The sequence below is a fragment of the Dermacentor silvarum genome, chromosome 6 (genome assembly GCF_013339745.2).
Source record: "Dermacentor silvarum isolate Dsil-2018 chromosome 6, BIME_Dsil_1.4, whole genome shotgun sequence".
Classification (NCBI taxonomy): domain Eukaryota; kingdom Metazoa; phylum Arthropoda; class Arachnida; order Ixodida; family Ixodidae; genus Dermacentor; species Dermacentor silvarum.
In genome coordinates this window covers 134,120,635-134,140,095 of record NC_051159.1, presented here as the reverse complement: position 1 = coordinate 134,140,095, position 19,461 = coordinate 134,120,635, and the positions used below count along the sequence as shown (strand labels likewise).

At 47.7% G+C, this 19,461-nt stretch overlaps 1 protein-coding gene across 1 annotated transcript; it reads left to right on the top strand.

Annotated features, from left to right (window-relative positions):
• The first annotated feature begins 4,535 nt into the window (after positions 1 to 4,535).
• LOC125946343 (uncharacterized) lies at positions 4,536 to 11,664 on the top strand. Its single transcript, XM_049669135.1, has 3 exons — positions 4,536 to 4,769; positions 10,824 to 10,964; positions 11,161 to 11,664. The coding sequence occupies exons 1-3, from the start codon at positions 4,623 to 4,625 to the stop codon at positions 11,662 to 11,664; spliced, it is 792 nt and encodes a 263-aa protein (XP_049525092.1). The 5' UTR covers positions 4,536 to 4,622.
• The last annotated feature ends 7,797 nt before the right edge of the window (positions 11,665 to 19,461 follow it).

Genomic DNA, 19,461 nt, shown 5'->3' with positions numbered 1-19,461 from the left:
CAAAATCGCTTGTGGCAGATATAGCATAATGTCCTTGCGCTGGACTGCTCGAAGAGGCGGACATTACTAGCACGAGAAATCGAAACACATATTCAACGAATTAACAGAAGTTCACAAATTAACTTCTTAATTAATTGCTTTACGGCACATATTGCAAGTGACGAATTGTAGCCGGTGAGCTTGCAAGACGTATCCACTTGAAATGAATTTCCGGGATGACACCAGTTTCGAGATATTATTTCCCAAAGTGTGCATTGAAAATACATGGGCGTTCCAGTTACTTTTGTGCTTCAATGCATAAAAGAAAATTTTGCTAAAAAAGGTAAGTGGAACAACAGTGCATTTTTAAGGGCAAGTTTGATGACGTATACCTCCAAACTGGCGTCATTCTGGAATTGATTCCAAATGGATACGCCTTGCAAACCCACCGGCTTCAATTCGTTCCAATATGTGCTATAAAATAATTAATTCAGAAGATAATTTGTAAATTTTTGTTAATTAGTTCAATATGCGTTTCGATTTATCATGCAAGTAATGTCCGCCTCTCTGAATAATCCAGCTCAAGGACTAGAATTATGTTATCTATAACAAGCTATTTTTAAAAATTAAATAAGATTGAAAAAAAAAAGATCACCCCGTACAGTGGACACAATAACACTTTTTGATGCGCGTTTATACATTATATGATGTGCACGAAGTGAGTGAGCGGTAAATTGTCAAACGAAACAAGTTTAACTTCATGTAACGTACAGAAGAACGAACTGTATTAAGGATAACCGATTCAAAACACGTGTAAAAGGCACAATATCAAAGGTGTTTCATTTGTCATAGTCATTTGTAATTTGTCAAAGAAAGAGAAAAAGAAAGACAGAAGAAATAGTCGTTATTACGGCACCTTTGTCACATTTATAGCTGTAAAGTAAGTCTGCGTGACAAAATTATGCAGCTGCGTGCATGTGTAGCCTACATGTTTCCATAGATTTGCTTTACAATCTTTTTTAAAGCTTATTTCTGAAAGCCCTGTATATTTTCCATATTAAATTTCTGACACAGTATATCGTACTTCGTAAGAGCATTGAGCATAAATAAATGCGTCAGACGTGTAGAAACCTTCCTCGCCTTGCCTTCGCTCAAGAAGCGTGTACCACATATTTGAGATGAACTAATGTGAAGAAATAGCGGCAATCGTTTATAGGCACGCACCATTTTATGACTTCCGCTTGAAGCCATCGATGTGTGCCGAATTCGGTCACGTGTCTGCGATAATGTGTTATACTGCACTTAGACCTTCTGCAGTCTGCAACATAGTTATAATCTATAGTTAAGACTCTGAGTTTTAAGGGATCCTGTTGCACGATGTATTAAAAGCCGACTAAGGAAATACCAGAGCGACAAGGGGCCACACCTACAAGTGTTTGCACCGTGCCCGTCCATGTAGCCGTCTTCCCGCAAAAAAAAAAAAAAAAAGTCAGGTATAGGTTGCTTCCATTAAATGTAGCTATATATATGCATACAGGGTGCCTTTTTCTTTTTTAGACCATACAGATTAAAAAAATAGTAATCTGTAGTAAATAGTAAAAATAGTTAACTTTCCCACGCTCCCGCGGCGCTTGCTTTCGATTTTGCCTGGATTTAGCATTGAAACACGATGATAAATATCCAAGATTAGATGCGGATTTCAAGTAAAAAAAAAGAAAAAAAAGTAGGGTATATTAAAATGTGAAAGCTTTCAAATTCACCATTTCAGCAACTGCCCTCAAGGCACTAGCAAAAAGTTAATAAATGTTTGTAAATTAGTCTTCTGAAGCTCACGTTATTAACGTCAAAGTATGTCAGCCTCCCTTAAGAACTCGGCTGGAAAACCGCAACGCTCGCTGGGCTTATAGCATTTTTATAGAAAATCTGTACGGTCTGAAAAAAAAAAAAAAGCACCCTGTATAGGGACTGCTTGCACTGACGTAACTGTAGCTGCCATGTTCAAGCACCGTTGTCTTGGTGAGGAACCGCACTTGTATCGATACGTTTATCTCCTGCAGCGCGTTTATCTCCTGCAGCTTCGACGCCCATGACGTCACGCGCAAGTTATCTTGCTACTAACATGCGCTATGCCTGCAGCACCCTCTGGCTTGAGATTACCCCTGGAGTCTCGCAGGCAAGGCAACTGCAGACAGTCACTATACCGTCGCAGCAGAGTATGCGCGTTTTTTTCCCGCGTGAAAGCGCGCGCGCGGGACGCTCCCCGAGATGGCCGTGTGCGGCTCTGAAGTCACCTGATTCGTCTCCCTGCGGCGAAATGTTGAGCTGCGGCTGCTGCGACATGACGGGCCGCCTTCGTCTTTGTCATCTTCTTACAACTGTGTACAATATGACGCGGCTGTTCAGCACGTGTTACGGCGGTGCCAGATCCGCTGGCCTGGTAATGCTGTTGTCATCGTTGCTGCCCCGGCAACAATGACACGAAGCAGCGCGCATGAGAGTGGCATGGCCAGGGTTTGCCGCAGAGTCACGAAATGACATTGTTTCACAGATCGTCCATGTGTGATTGTGAGAAAATTAACTACAAAAAAAAAAAAAAAACTTGACTGTGGTTGTCGGAATGTGCTTAATATTTAAAATAACATGAAACTATCGCTGATCTCGTGCTATGGAGTGGACCAGCAGTAGACAACAGAGAGAGAGAGAGAGAGAGAGAGAGAGAGGAAGTAAATTGATCCTTAACGCGAAAATGAAGGCAACTATGTCGACCTCAAGGTGGTTACCCAGGCCAGGTTGCTCTGGGAAAGTCGATAAAAAATTTTAAGCGCAGAAAAGACATGAACATGGACTGGTTTTTCTAGAAAGGTTAGGCACAACGAGGTAATTTGCGCTAATATTGACTGATATCGATCCATATATGGCATCGTTCCATATTGGTTACACTGATGAGTGAATACGAACAAATATTTTATCGTCAGCACTATGAAGTACACAAGGAGACTTCTCCTCACAAGGCCTCCTATTGTGGAAGAATCAGCTTTACAGTTGCTAAATATTCGCAGACGCATCAGCAGTTGTGTGTAGGTTGGCATGAGCGGTGTACCGCCTAGGAACACGTGTTTTATTGTATATGGGCACTCCAGGCGCATTCCCACCGTCGTCGTCGCAGTCGGCGTCGCCGTGACGTTCCCTATATAGTCCAAGTGCGATAACGTCGCCGCCGCGCGCCGTATGCGGTATGTGCGTGCGAGTGAAAGCGTGCGAGGGTGAGCCGACTATGGTGGCGCCATCTCGCGCGCGCAGGGGAAGAAAGCGGAGAGGAAGCGCACCGTATTCCGTCGTGCGCAAGGCACCGGGGGGCGTTTTACTCCGGCGGCGGCGGGTGCGTATGGCGCGGCCGCGCGGGTCCTATCCTGAAAGCGATGTGCGATGGGGACAGAGCGCGCCGAGTGCTGATAGCTTCGTGCACGCTGTGTTCTCGCCGATTAGTTCACGTTGAAGCGAGAGGCAGCACGAAGGTCAATTCGCTCGCTACTGCTGTCACGCTTCCTCACTCCAGCGTTTTGACAGCGAGTGTACGCAGTCATCGAGTGGGATGTGTTGATGTTTGCTGCCGCGCGCGTGACACCATGCTTGTTAATTTAGTTAGTAAGCGATTGTTTACAAGCTTATACGGCCGATAAAACTACTATCCTTATTTCGACTAGCTGTCTACTAATTTGCTATCCCAGTCGATGATTCGCCTCCAGACGATGATGATGATGATGATGATGATGATGATGTCCTCAGCACATGGCTCGTACCCACTTCGGGGGATTGGCCAAGAATTGAGCATCTGCGACGAAACTGCGACTTCTTCTTTAGTTTAAAGTAACACCATATATTTCATAGGAGTTTGTTTTTATGTCCGTGTCACTGTTTTGTAACAGTGAACACTAAAGCACATTGCTGACAATTTGCTTACTTTTTGTATTCTGCATTGGGCGTTTTTGCATTTCGCCTCTAGTTAGTTGTTATTGTTGTCGTTGCCTCAAAACATGGCTCGTACCCACGAGGGGGATTGGCCACACTGGATAAAATAAAACATACAAGTTAGTTAGTTGCACGATAGAAGTATACCTGCGATTGTGGCCTAATGGGTAAGAAAGTAGTCATAGAAAGGTTAGAAAGATATGGTTTATTAAAGAAAAAAAACTAGAACAAAAGCCTAATGGTTAGAGCATCGGGTTGCCGTGCTGAGGGGCCGAGGATCTCTAGCCTAATGCCCATACTACCTTTGAAGCCCGCAAAAGACGTTTTATTGCCTGCCGCTGCGTTCCTGATACACCCGAAGTTTCGTTTTTACTTGTATCTGGAGCTGGTGGATTCATAGCTAATCTGGCACCTTAGGCCCGTGCCATTAGGAGCACTTGAAGAAGAAGACGAAGAATAGTCCGTGCCAGCCGCGGCGTATACTGGTCGTCCGAGTAAGGCATCAAGACCAACGGTATACAGCAACGCCTGGACTTTGTCGCTATAGGAGGTTTGTCGCTGCGATCCTTCGTCCGGCGCGACGCGCACGAGCACGAGGCGGTCGTGAGGTGCGACGACCCGGCGACGTCTGTATTTAGCCACCACCGCAGCTCTTCGCGCTGCAGCTAGAGAACATGGCGGAAGCACCCGGTGATCAGAATAAAGGACAAGACGCAAACAGGAAGAGTAAGAAGAAGCGTCAACAGCAGCAGCCCAAAAAGTCGGCGAAGGAAGACGCCCAGCGAGATGGCCAGCTCCAGAAAGATACGAAGGCGGGCAAGGTAAGTGCGTCGTCACTGTATTCTATCTTTCGTTGTTGTTGTTCAACGAGGAGTCAGGGTAAAGGCGCAACATCGTCGGCCTCAAGTACGGCACGCGTTTGAGACTCGATTCCACACTGCAGGAAAAAAAAATGTTAGGAAATAAAATTTTATTACTGGTGTCCCTTGTTACGAAGCCAATTTTAATGCTATTACACGTCTAAAGTTGTGAAAAAAAATTGTAGTTCTTTATAAGTCATAGTTTCCCTTTAAATATGTTAAATTTTCCTCTCACACGGACAGTCACAACTTGCCAACTTATTATTTGGAATTTGTATAGGTCTCACCCTGCGTTGCGCAATGAGCTAGAATAAACGTCTCGATAAGTTTGTCCTCCTTGGCAGGCCGAGCATCCTCACGAAAGCTCAATACTTGAAAGGAACACTTTTACATTTTGAGAAAAACAAGAATATAGAGATTACAAGTTGCAATATACACGATAAAGCAAAATGCTAGAGGCCTAAATTCCCCACACGTAGAGTAGGTCCCCCTTAAAATTTTTCTTGTCTTGTCATACTTCTACTTCATATTTTCAAGCATTGAGACATTGAGGCCGAGACTTCTGTATCCACGCGCTCATGATCACATGTCGGTGGCCTGCAAACCTTTGCTTCGGCCACTCTTGCGTCTCAAATTTTGCCATCAGCTAAGTTGCTGGTAACACACAAGGGGTTATACTTTCGAAGCAAGTATAGACAATAAATCGTGGTAGAAGCGTAGCGTTGCTTCATGAGCATCGGTACTCAAGCCAATAAATATCAACAAATGTACTACTGGCATATTCTTGGCTTAAGCGCGAAAGAACACGGATGAAGGCAGAAGAAGACAAGCGTTAACTCTCAACTAAATCTTTAATGGAAAGAACAACACACACACACACACACACACACACACACACACACACACACACACACACACACACACACACACACACACACACACACACACACACACACACACACACACACACACACACACACACACACACACACACACACACACACACACACACACACCACACACACACACACACACACACACCACACACACACACACACACACACACACACACACACACACACACACACACACACACACAATCACACACACACACACGCACGCGCACGCGCACGCGCACAGCGCGCACGCGCACACGCGCACGCAGCGCACACGCAGCACACGCAGCACACACGCAGCGCAGCACAGCACACCACACCACGCAGCACAGCAGCACACGCACAGCACCACCACACACACACACACACGCGCACACACACACACACACACACACACACACACACACACACACACACACACACACACACACACACACACATATATATATATATATATATATATATATATATATAGAATAATGATTGCAAAAACCGTAGCATAGAAACATCACATGGTCTAAAGGATAACACTGAACAAATACAACATATCATAAAGTGGTGAAGCCGTAAGAATCAAACAAGAAAAAGCACTACTACGCATGGACGCACGTGCTGAGCAAATATTGAAATTCACTGTCTAACAGTAATATTGATATCTGGCTCACACAAGTTTCTCCTAATCTTTTTATGTGAAATGCCGAATTGTTGCGGTGCCCCTTGTGAGAAATGAGTCGTAATTTATATAATAATATTGTTATTTTGAAAATATATCGTGGGCATAAAATAATAGAAAAATGACATATCGGTAATGTTAAATAATCAAATGCATAAAATCTTAAAACCGATACTTCCAAGTTTAGGTTTCACACATAACAGAGAACGCAACAAATTATTCCGTAACTTTTTGAATGACAGAAGACAGAAGCATATTCTTTTTCTGATAGATAAATGAGTACATGGGGTTATACTAAGAAACAGATATGAGAAATGCAATTTTTTGAAGAAAGTTGATATGTCAAGAGTGACATACTTTTTAAGATAATCTGGTTGTCATCTACAACGTATGTTTGTAGGAAAAAAACCTACAAAAACTTGGAGGACGCTTAACCTTCGCCTTTGATCTGTGGTCGCGCAGAACGCTCGGCTATCACTTCGACGCATTCGCCGTTAAGAGTAGAACGCGATAGCGTTATCGGGACACGTTCGCATCGCATCGTTCGCATACGGCAAGTAGGCTTTATTCACTGCACCACTGAACGTGGGAAAGCCAGCTTACAAAAACAAGCTTACACCGATCCCCTTAAAGTCGGCTTCACTTTTAAACTGAAATGCATTGCTGGAAAGACGCTTTTTTCAGGGTTAATATAAGTGGTCTTATATTAAAATGTGAAGGCCCTAGCACCTTTTTTATTATTTTATTAATTGTTTGCTATTGCCCCGACGCGCGCAGGTCTGGTAGAAATGTTTTAGTTTCCTCGTAGCAGAATTACGTTTTTTCGTACATTCAAATTACAATCCGACGCCGATTGGTAGAGAATCCGACGGCGAATCCGACGCCGAATGGTAAAGTCATACTTTACCATTTTTTTGACGGATTTCACTGTGCGAAATTCAATTTTTGTTCACCACAACCTTGCACCACGTGGAGGGCCTATGCGGTCGATGTGGTTGATGATTTTCTCCGCCACCCGTGATCACACGCCGGTCGCCGACGCCGAATTTTCTGCGACACGGGGCCTTAAACGCTATCGCGTTAAAACTGGACAATACTTACATGTATCGTGAAGGCGAAAAGTGTGGCATGTTCCGTTTGAAGATCCAGCTCGCTTGTTTGTCGAGGTTGAGCGCGGGGTTTGCGGTATCTCGCACATTGGAGCAAAGGGATAAATAGAACTAAACTTGGCGTCTAGTGAATGACTGCGCCCTAAGATTGTTCTAAAGTGTCCAGGTCCAAATACGTCGAGATTCAAGTGATTAAGAGGTGAATTGCAGGTGCGGCTCCAATAAATAATAAGCCACTCCCTCACTCCTATCTCTATAACAGTTGTGACAAAAGGTAGCTCAATAAATAAAACCACACACACACACACACACACACACACACACCACACACACACACACACACACACACACACACACACACACCACACACACACACACACACACACACACACACACACACACCACACACACACACACACACACACACACACACACACACACCACACACACACAACCACACACGAACGCACACACACGGCACGCACGCACCGCACGGCACGCACGCAACGACAACGACGCTAAGCACGCCCGCACGCACCACGCACGCACGCATCGCACGAGCACGCCCGCAAGCACTCACGCACTAGCAACGCACGCACACCGACACAGCAGCACAGCACAGCACGCAGCCCACGCACACGACAGCACAGCACAGCACGCACTCCACAGCACAGCACGGCACGCACGCCGCACGCTACCAAACATACACGCGCGCACGCACGCACGCACGCACGCATCTGGTTCCAGGTATATAGATCCAGGTTCCAGGTATACGTTTTTTTTCAGGAAGTAACTGTAACTCCAATGCATTTCTCCATAAAGTTCGGAAATTAATATCTCGAAACTGGTGTCATCCTGAGAATTCAGTTACAAGTGGATCCTCCTTGCGAACTCCACAGCTACAATTTGTAAATTGCAATATGCACCATAAGGTAATTATTTAAAAACCTAATTAGTGAATGTTTGTTAATTAGTCGATTATACATTTAAACTTTTTTTGCAAGTAATGTCCACCTATTCCAGTAGACCAGCTCATGGACTAGAATTGTGCTATCTGCCGCAGGCAACCTTCAAAAAATTTTGAAAGTGTTCGCTGAAACACCCTGTATATATTATTGCGATAGCAATTATATGGACACTTCAACCGGATTTCTGCCGTCGGCGTCGCCGTCGCCGTGAGGTTCCCATAGATAAAATCTTCGCCGCGCGCCGTATGCCCGAGCGGAAGCGTGCGGGGACGCGCGCTATCACAATTTAATTAACGCACTCAATCTCCCACGCGCAAGCAAGGAAGCGGGAAGCCAGCGCCGGAGGGAGCGGGGGGGGGGGGGGGCGCCCTTCTACTCTGCCAACAACCGCGCTCGTCGCTCGCTCGCACCGTCGCTTATCTCCACACGGCTCTGACCTTTATGCGCCGTGCATTCGCCGCTCAGTTTCCGTTGGAGCGATAGACCGCACGTACCTTCGCCCGCTGCTGCGGCGTATGCGCTTGCTGCCAGCGTTTTGACAGTCGTTGTCTGCAGTCATTCAGTGTGATCTATTCATGTTTGTTTGTGCGCGCTCACACCACGCTTGTTCAATCAGTTAGTAATAGTCGGGCCACATTTTCCAACGCACGCTACACATGCAATGCTGCCCGGGTCGGCCGTGCAGCGCTACAGGTGTGTCCCTTCGCACGCGCTGCCCACGGGAAGCGCTTCTCATCAACACCACCGTTTCACACGCGCCTTCTCGTGGTCATCGAGTCTCTCTTCATGTCGGTCTACTTACGCCGCAGCACACCTGCTTACTTAATCAGCTCATGTTTACTACAATTCATATTGCTACCAAAGCCGCTCACCTTACTTCGTATGACATTGCTGTGTTGCTATCGCATTCATTGCTTCGCCCTTAGGGCGAAACTGTGACATTTTTATACACAGGCTCTTCTAAGCTTTCTCATCCCATTTTTACATCTACCACATTACAGGCTTCCCAAAATTCACACACATGCACTTTTTTACACTTTTACACTCATGCATAATGCGAACGCATTAAAAAAGTCGCAGTTTCGCCCGATAGGCGAAGCCCTCCTCGCCCTCCTTCGCTGCCTCGCCAGCTCCTCTGTGCGTCACGGTTTCCCGCCCGTTCCGTTCGCCATGGAAGTAGACGTCGAGGACGCCGGGTCAAGTTGTGTACCGTCAAGTTTCCGACGATGAGGACGCCGGGCCTAGTGTAGTCTAATTTGCATCGTTTACATCAAGAATTCACCAAAATTTTTTGTGTCTGTGTCGCACTTCACTTTAATTAACACAAATTTAATACAAGGAAAATACAAAGTTAACCCAAACAGTGCACTAGGGTACACCAACGCCGAGGTGCGTGTGTCACCAGCAGACACTAAGTCAAGGATTAGGGTCGTTTCTCATTTTTATGCATTTTGTTTTACCGCTGCTGGCAGTTTCATTTTTCTTTCTTTTCTGGGAATGAAACAACAACTGTTGTATTATACTAGATTATCCTGCACCTGTACTCCATGCAGTCGACGATTTTGCAGCTAAACTAGTTAGAATGTTATTTTTTTTCAAGGAAGTCGTATTTCCCGTCAGGTACTGCAGTCTGATGATTATTACTGTAAAAAAAAAAAAAAAAAACCTGGCTTTTCTACGTGTGAGGAACACGTGAGATAATACGTCAAATTACGCTGACCTTTATCTCTTTGTCTCCAGTGAGAAATCTATATATACGCGAAAACGGGTGTTGGTTTCCCGAACTTGAGTCTGGATGTTCATGTGCAACATCATAACTAACGACAGAAATAAATGGTGCGTGGTAGGAGAGCGCATAAAATTCCACAGGTTAACATCTTTTTCAATGTAATTAGTCATTACACGATTGTGGACCGTTCTTTTTTTGAGCCGCGACTAATTGTTGGTAACTGAGAAAGGCAAGTCCGTAGAAACGCGCAGTATTGAGGGTAATGCATGCAGCTTGCCAATCCCTTCCATAGTGCCTGTCGACGCAACTGTGTTTCGACAGAGCGAAAAATGACATTGGCATTTGGTAGTAACATCGCCAAAGATAATGTCAGTGACGCTGTACTATGGTTCTATACAAAAATCATTTGGCGACCTCCCGTTCAGTACCTTACACAAGCGTGACTGTTGTCCATGATGCCTCTACGACGCTTCTTGTTGAGATTTTTCTTCCAGACTTATTTGAAACCTGGGTACTCAAGGTTTCACACAGCAGCGAAAAAAAAGCGTCTTCTTGCTGGCATATGCTTTACAAAAATCGAGTGGTTAAATTTAATGCTTTTGTTCGGCTCGACTTCTGTAATTTTATTTGGTGCCAGCAGGTCCCTGAAGGAAAGGAAGGTGCCAAAGTCGGAAATGCTGAAAGACTGCCCAAGTCGCTTCCTGCCAAGGACAGCGCGGAACCCAACAACCCGAGGACGCTGACCAAGCTTCGACCTTCCTTATTGGCACTCAGAGAGGCGGTGAGTGACGCGCGCACACACGCACGCACGCCCGTTTCTAGCACCCTCATATAAGGTAACGACTGCGAGTCGATCTGCGCACATGCACGCCTTTTTCATGTAATTTTAGCGACAGAGCTAGCCGCTTAAACTGATGGCTTTTTATGGATTCTAACAGTTGATTCTTTCTATACCTACGCCCCTCTTATGCTATCAGTTCAGGAAGCTGGCGCCCAAACCGAAAATGGACATGGGAGGCAGAAAGATATCGGTGGTTTCTTCTTCCATGGCGTCCGGACCATCATCACCTGCGTCAGGCCCGTCTACACCCGCCGGGCGTTCTACGGTCGTATCACCCATAAGGAGCCACGAGCACAGCCAGGAGGGGCATTCCATCGTGGATATCGGCCGCAACAAGAACGGCAACCAATCGCCCACTTCCGGTCACGTGTCACCCTCCAACAGCACCGCCGTACGCTCTCTCCCGCGAAACTTCTCTGGCAACATCACCGGTGGCCGGTTGCTGGCATACTGCGTCGCGGCTCTTGTCATGCTCGCTGTTGCCGTACTTCTGGTCGTGATCATGACCATGATCTTCAAGCGAATGCCATCTAAGAAACAAGAGGTTTCTTCGTCCGTCACGACTGTCACCAGTCCTCATCAAGTGAAAGGTGGTGTCGGCGCGGACGGTTACGATCGTACCATGTTACCTGTACGATGACTGGCCGCGCGAGCTCCCAGTTCCTGGAATCAAGGATAGACGGAGCCTGCTGCGCGTGCGGCTGTCCTCGTGCTTGTTGACTAATGTGTGGCTCCTTTCTTTTCGCGCGAATGTTTACAATTTTGCTCAAATTATTTTCGACTTCCCGCGCGACGACATCCCTTAGATACCTGCAGCATTGTGACTCACCCTATAATAGATATACCTTCTTTCCCGCTCAGCTTTGCGCCGAATCAAATGCGTGTTTGTGTAGCAGAGCATGTGGAAGTGGCTTTAGCGAGCTTTTGAAGGCATCGAATTGCCGTACCAACTTTTGCCAACTTTTGTGGTATAGACGGTAAAAAGAGGTGGTTATTGTGCAAATTTGCTGGCCCCTGGTCCAGGTGTGTACTGCCGTTACGACGACTTGACGTCTCCATGCATGCATCGCCGAGCCCTCGCTGGACACTTCATAAACGTCGACAATGATCACTTTTATTTTAGGCGCGGTACCTAGGTGGCGTAAGAGTAGATTTATGAATAGATATTCGACTAGCCTATCCTTGCATTACATTTGGCGTGGGCAAGTATTGTCCGGCAGCGCTCGGCTCACTGCCCGATTTTCGACAGTGTTTTCTTCTATCGCTCGCCTTAAATGTGCTTTATCCCCTTCTGCTAGCTGTTGGTGCTAAATGTGCACGCCGCTATAGTCACAGGGTAGCAAGAAAGAACGACCTAGCTGCGCGCGAGAACGCGCAGTACCCGTCGGCCCATCGCACCTTGCCGAGACAGCTAAACCCTGCGGCGATCGCGTGACACGCGTGTCATCGAATTGCTTGTAATATGGACCTCAAAAAGAGAGCGTGATAGCCACGTCGTTACGCTGAAAGCTCGCAGTGTCGGCGTTGTGAGAGGGGACAAGTATAAAGCATCCTTGGTACAGGCGCCACGCTGCGGGGCTGTTGATAGTGTGAGTACATTTTGTGTGTTGCTCCAAGAGGCTTGAAACTACAGGACATTGGGTGGACTGCGTTATCAGGTGAGTCATCACTCCTCTAGCTCCGTGCCATTGGCTCGCACCATCCCGAGGAACGTATGTTATACGCCGCGTTCACAAAGCAATTCGCACGCTTACAGCTGTTCGTAACAGGCGGCCAGTCATGATAGTAGACATATTAGCCGTGGCTGCACGTTGATAATGAAACGCTTTGAGAGTTTGGCTTCTGGATAGGAACAACGCATGCGTATTCGGTATATGAAGATAGCTTTTCGCGCGAAATGAGCACGTTTTAAGCGAAGCTTTATATATAGAAGTGTCGGCGGTGGTGGTGGTGGCGGCGGCGGCGGCGGCGGGGGTGTCGCGCTGAAAAGTCTGCCGATCCTGGCGATAGTGCAGAAAGGGTCCAAACTCAATGGCACATACCAGGGACAAAAAAAGAAAAAGAGAGAGAGAGAGTGAGAAAGAGAGAAATATAGAGAATCCTCACGAAGGTCATACAAAGAAAGAAAGAAAGAAATAAAGAGAGAGAGAAAGAGAGACCGAGAGAAAGAGAGAAGTATACAAAATCTCGTGAAGGTCAAAGAAAGATAGAGAAAGAGAGAGAAAGAAATCGAGAAAAGAAAAGAGAGAGAGAGAAAAAAACGAGAGAAGAAGAAAGAGAGAGAGAAAAAGAAAGAGAGAGAGAGAAAAAGAAAGAAAGAAAATCAACACGAAGGTCAGAGAGAAAGAGTGAAAGGAAGGAAGAGATATAGAAAGAGAGACAGAAATAAAGAGATAGAAAGGAAGAGAGAAAGAGAAAGAGAGAAAGAGAGAGAGAAAGATAGAGAGAGAGAGAGAGAGAGAAAGAAAATCACCACGAAGGTCAGATACACACACGCCAAGCTTCGCTTGCACCCATTTTCTCGACATGGCAAGGGCTGGTGATTTTTTGTCGCAGTCATGACATTTTAAGTAACAGACTCTTGCCGGTAATCGGATATAGACAGATGCGCACTCTCTCGCATGGGAGTGACGTCTCTGAGTGACGCGCACGGAGTAAAATAGACAGGAGCGCCGTCTTGCCTATCTTGCTATGCATTTTCTGCGGGCAACTATAGTGTCCAAGAGATAAAACGCGCTCAACGTTCCGATATGCTCTCTGCCTACGCGTGCCTCCTCTCTTCGCTTTCCGAGGCACTCTCTTCTTTTTCGCTCTTCCCTGGGTGCGTGTACAAAAATTTCCCGCCGTCTTGCGGGCAAGTCGCGAATTGATCACGTCGAAAGCCTAATAAGCAGAAAAAAAATTATCGGGCACTCCGAGCTTTGTTGCCCGTGTCTCCCCATGAAACGCGGTTTTATCGCGATGCGCTGTTCGCTTGGAAATGAGTCTGGAAAAGACGCGACAATGGATGCTATCCACAAACAGGCGAAATGCGAACAGCGAAAAAAAAATAATGAGCCGTTCCACTCTATGAAGGTGGATATGAGCAGCGAAGCTGTTTAGCACACGATGCAGAGGTGACACAGAATGGGGAGGCCCCGTATAATCCGGACTCCCGAGGAGCAACGCGCCTACGAAGAGCGACGGCAGGAACAGAGACGAGAATGCAATCGTCGCCGGGAGTGCGCTCTACACACGGCCTCCTCATTACGCCGAGAGAAGTGAAATTCAGAATGGAGAACGGCACCTTGTCCTATACATACGCGCGACGGTGCCGCCGCTCCGAGAGAGCGGCAGGAAACTACGCACGCAAGCAGTTGGAACGCCGACAAAGAGAGGGCGGTGCGAACGTAGGCATGGCCGACGCGGGTCGGCCTTTTGGGCTAAGATCCGATCGTATAGTGTCCCTTGTTCCTAGGACCTCTTATAGGGTCCCAGGTGTGACAAGGGTAGTTCAAGGACGCGTTACAGGTCCCGGAGTGCACAGGGGTACGTGCCATTGTGCTTGGACCCTTTCTACACTATCACCAGGATCGGCCCACATTTTTGCACACGCACACAAAAAAATTCATGGAAGCCTCGCCATAAACAGCTTCGCTGTAAAAAACGAAATGACAGCAGGGGGGCTTCGGGGAAGTGAAGAAGGAAAAAAAAATTACCGACGATTACGATACTCATGCGAAATTTGAACGCAGCTCTGTAGGTGTTTTCATTTCGCGATATATTGGCTGGCGCGGACAATCTGTCTTGTGCAGCACGTTCCAAACGAAGCGAAGTGTGACACGACTGCCTCGCAAATCGGGAGATCGCGAGCGGCAGCGCGCGGGTGACGCGTGGGTGCGATTCACAGCAGCTGCCGCAGTCAGACCTCCACTCATGCAGCGCATTGGTGAACGCACTACGCGCGCTACTCTGGCGCCATCTCGTATCCATCGTCGCCGTAGAGTCCCTCTTGCACGCTACTATGCTTTTCTTTTCACGCTTTCGCCATGCCATCCTCCGTCGCTTTTTTCCTCGCGCTCTCTTCGCTATCGTTCATCGCGCGTCGTTCATATCCCGCTGCGATCCGCGTTCGCTCTCATGCTTCGCCGTGCTCGTTCACTCGGTTACGAGGTACGACGCCAACGCAGGACCGAGCGCCATATGAGACTGCCATATGACTGCCATATGAGTAGAGAAGTGGCATTAGCCGCAAAAGGTACCGGATGACGGCAAGCCGATGCATTGAAATCAAAATGAAGTGCTTTGTGCTTGGATGCTCCTTTGGAGGTGAACCAATGTTGCTGTCACATAGAAGACAGTCGTATACGACAGCGACTCATGGCATCAAATGTGGAATAAAGCTTCTCTTGCTAGATTATAGGTGAATATATAGTTCCGTGCATGGAGTAATATAGATGGCGGTAGAGTAAGATGGTGGTATTCTCCTTTGTGAGAAAACAGCCTTCGTGTTTTTGAATATTTAGGCCTTATTTCAAGCGCAAGTTGCCAGGAACGTTGCACCATATACTAGCCAAATTTTAGTGCATAATCTTAGCGCCTCTCTCTTTCGTTCACGAAGGAGCTGCACTTATTAAGGAAAGGCGATCAAGATTGTTTTCCAGCAAGGTGTTCCCCTGAGTTTTTCGTAGTTCTGCGTGCTCGAATGGGGGCGGATGACATACGCGCAATGCGGCTGCGAGCAAGCGCATAGATCGCCGAGCGGATCATAGCGGCAAGCAAGCGCATAGTTACATTTGCGAGCTGTTGATTGAGCATACAGCCGAATTACCATCCACACGACGAGACAAGCCGTCGCAGCTAGCCGCCACCGGGCCCCGCCGGCACCGCTCCAGAAGAGGGCAATTAAATCCCTCGCCACCTAAAATCCTCGTCACGAAATCATGCTCGCGCTAGACACTACATGAAACGCCTTATATCAGGCGAGTCGGCACTCCTGTCTATGTTTACTCCGTGGTGACGCGTGAACGGTAGGCCAGGGAGGCGCTCGGCACCGACAGACACTTTCTGTACCTAAAGCCGGCGCATATTCACTCGAACTTCACATTGACATGTTTGTGATGTCAGTATACCACTTGTAGCCAATGGGTAAAAGCGTATCACACCTGATTCGCGCTTAACCATGCATGATAAAACATGCATCTATGTCTCAACAAAAGCAGCACGCTTACACGGCTCTGCGGTGTACGTTTGGAAGAGTTGTGCAAGTGTTCTGTCGGGGGAACAGATGCTGTGAGAGAAAATCTAGTTCGGTATATTTCCGCAAACAGTGCATCACTGCCGGATGGAGTTTCACGACCGATACATTAGGAGAACCAACCGTTCCTTTGAATTCTTGTTGGATTCACATCCACGTTTTCTGGGTTGTGAATTCTTCCATCCGAAACCGCGCACAACAAGACCAGGAATCAATCGTTTCATAGCAAAGGCAACGCACGCACGCACGCACGCACGCACGCACGCACGCACGCACGCACGCACGCACGCACGCACGCACGCACGCACGCACGCACGCACGCACGCACGCACTTCTGAGTAAAATTGTTTGAACAGGCTTTTAACAGCCCATGCCCGGCTACAGGAGTTCTCGAGCGAATCTGTGATGAAGGTACCGCCTCCATTACGCAATCGTTATCGATGAGCACTGACACGTCGATAGTGAAAAAAAAAATCTAAGCAACACCGAAAGACACAAATAGCACGACGACTATGCTAAGCGTGTCGCAGCGCAGCTGCCCGCATTTGTATTTATAACATCCCCTCGAACCATTGTCGGCGATGACATACAAGAGATAGGAGATTCCGACGGCCCACGAGCTGCTGCCAGAGAGCGCTCTCGACACGCTGTTGCACCGTCTGTGTCGCGAGCACGCACGGGCTCCGTGAAGCTAGCTTCGCGCCGCCGTGGTTTGCAGCTTCGCGCGGGGTGTTTGCGGTTGCGGGGCGGCTGGCCGCGACAGGCGAGCCATTAGCTACGTAAGGCTTAATGCAGCTTCTCGACACCCCGTTTGCCGCAAACGACTTCCCACCTGCTTGGAACAAGGCGCGGCCCTGTCCTCGAGGTATCGATCCCCGATGCGCCGAACGGGGCGGCCTTTCCGATGATATTTGGGGGGCTGCTGGTTCCCAAAGCAGTGCTCTCGCGGTCTCCGTGAGAGCCGACGACGACGACGACGCAATCTGGACGTGGCACTTTTCAGCGCACGCCGCGCCACTGCAGTGCACGTACACGTTAGCTTTCTGCTCTTATCGCACCCGGCTGCGAAAAGAGGTGCAGCCAGAATCGACCCTGTATACGCAGCATCGGCGCTCGGCAGCCATCGGCACTGGGATTGCACCATCGAGACGGGTGGTACCAGTACAACGTGGATAAACACAAGCGTTTGAAGAGGTTAGCTTGTGCAAATGGTCCTTTGGAAACAGGTTTCTTCCTTTTCCAAAGGCGGCGAGAAGCGAGCGACAATTAAATAGCACGCTCTTTTATTGAAGAATCGTGCTTTATGCGCTGTGCACGTCAAGTCGAGCAGTACACTTAGTCGTTTTTTGATGCTATCAACTTTTCATTTTTGAACCTTTGCATGTTTGATTTATCCTTTATCAAACAGAATAACGCCGGAAACGTTATTGGCAAGAATATCCACTTAGGACTTCTCACCAGAAGGAATGAAAGAGCGGTGAAGGAAAGGCAGGGAGGTTAACCAGTTTAGCACAGCCGGTTTGATACCCTACACATGGGAGCGGGATAGGGGAGAATGAAAGATGGAGAGGAGAGAGATAGAGAGAGAGAGCACATAGAACAGCACACACACCGTCAGTCACTGTCCGTCACTCTTGCGTGGTACGTGACATCACTGTCACAGCCGCATGTCCAAGCCCGCTTCTTTCAAATACCTTAAAGAGTCCCTTCGTCGCCTTCAGCTGCGATGTCCTTCTGTCGACGACATGTGAAAATCGTTTCAACTGACAATGGTCATATAGGAGGCTATGCAATGGTCTATTGTCAAGGTGCGCTAGAAAGGACGCCAGGGACTGTCTCTGAACATTATATTCAGGACAGTCGCACAGAATGTGTTCTAGCGTCTCCTCGCAAAGACAGGCAATGCAAAGAGCGTCGTCGGCCATTCCAGTGAGAAATGAAGATTTAGTGAATGCCACCCTTAGCCATAAGCGATAAAGCAGAGTGGCCTCTCTTCGGCGGAGTCCACTTGGCATACAGAGGTGCATCAAAGAGGGCAGGTGGTATTGACGATTGCTCCGGTTGGTCTGGCTGCTTGGTGTGCACCACAGAGAGAGCGTGATCTCCTGTGCAAGCACTCGGAGTCTGCTGGCTGCGTCGGACCGTGAAAGTGGTATGGCCTCTTCCTGTGTGTCTTCATGAGCTGCCCGAGCGGCATTATCGACGTCTTCGTTCCCTATGACGCCGCAGTGACTTGGCAGACACTGAAACATCATGTGGTGTCCTTTCTCATGTGATGTATGGAGTAGGACTTCTCACCAGAACTGTGAAAGCCTCCCTAGAACTGTTATGATGCTGATGATGCTGATTTTTCACATCTCCTTTGAAACGGGATGGTGACAAATAGTCACCTGGCCTGCTTGGTTTAATCAGGTATGCTATGCATGCTTTTCACTCTAGCATTTTCGCATACATCTTCTTAATCTTTTTCTTAAAAACTTTTTCTATCTATCTTATATAGCTACCTACGCCTGTAACGGATCCGGTCATATCAATCTCTTGCCTCATTTATTTTGCACCAATACTAAGAACGTCTCTCGCTTATCTCGACTGCTGACCGGTTGATGCTTCCGTCCAATTTAAATCCAAGCGCTTCTGGAAGCTGTTACCTACGGGTCTCACTGGGGAAATCCCTTCGCATTTCTTTAGGATATGCTGAGTGCTCTCCGGATTTTTTCTGCGGCAAACACATGCCTCATCTAGTTCCGAATATTTGCTCCGGTATGTTTATGTCCATAATAGGCATCCAGCTGGAGCCTCAAATAGCAATGCATGAATCCCTAACGCCCCCACGAAGTTACAAGTCTGTAGCGCCTACTCTCGGCAACTGCCCTAGTTAACAGCTGGACGCAAATATTGCGCCATAAACTTGTGGTTTCCTCTTGTTATCTGGCACCTGCAACTCTGCGCCGATGTAACCATCGCGTATTCTGTAACTCTGAAGAATTACTGCTCGTGCTCTCCTCTTTTTCTCTTCCTCGGGACCTCGTCGTGCCTCGCTTAGCTCCTTTATCATTTGTGCACGCGTTTGCTGTGCGGTGTACAGCAGCGCGCACTGCCCTGCCTTCCTCGCGAGTCATAATCCTCTTATCGTTCGTGGTTTACCGGTACCACGAAGGCGCTGTACGTTGGAGATTCGATATCCAGAGCTATAGACCAAAG

Bases quoted from the DNA above. Each gene is read 5' to 3' on its own strand.
- LOC125946343 (XM_049669135.1), top strand. From the start codon at position 4,623: ATGGCGGAAGCACCCGGTGATCAGAATAAAGGACAAGACGCAAACAGG. The intron at 4,770-10,823 runs GTAAGTGCGTCG...TGGTGCCAGCAG, and splicing joins AAGATACGAAGGCGGGCAAG to GTCCCTGAAGGAAAGGAAGG. The intron at 10,965-11,160 runs GTGAGTGACGCG...TTATGCTATCAG, and splicing joins TATTGGCACTCAGAGAGGCG to TTCAGGAAGCTGGCGCCCAA.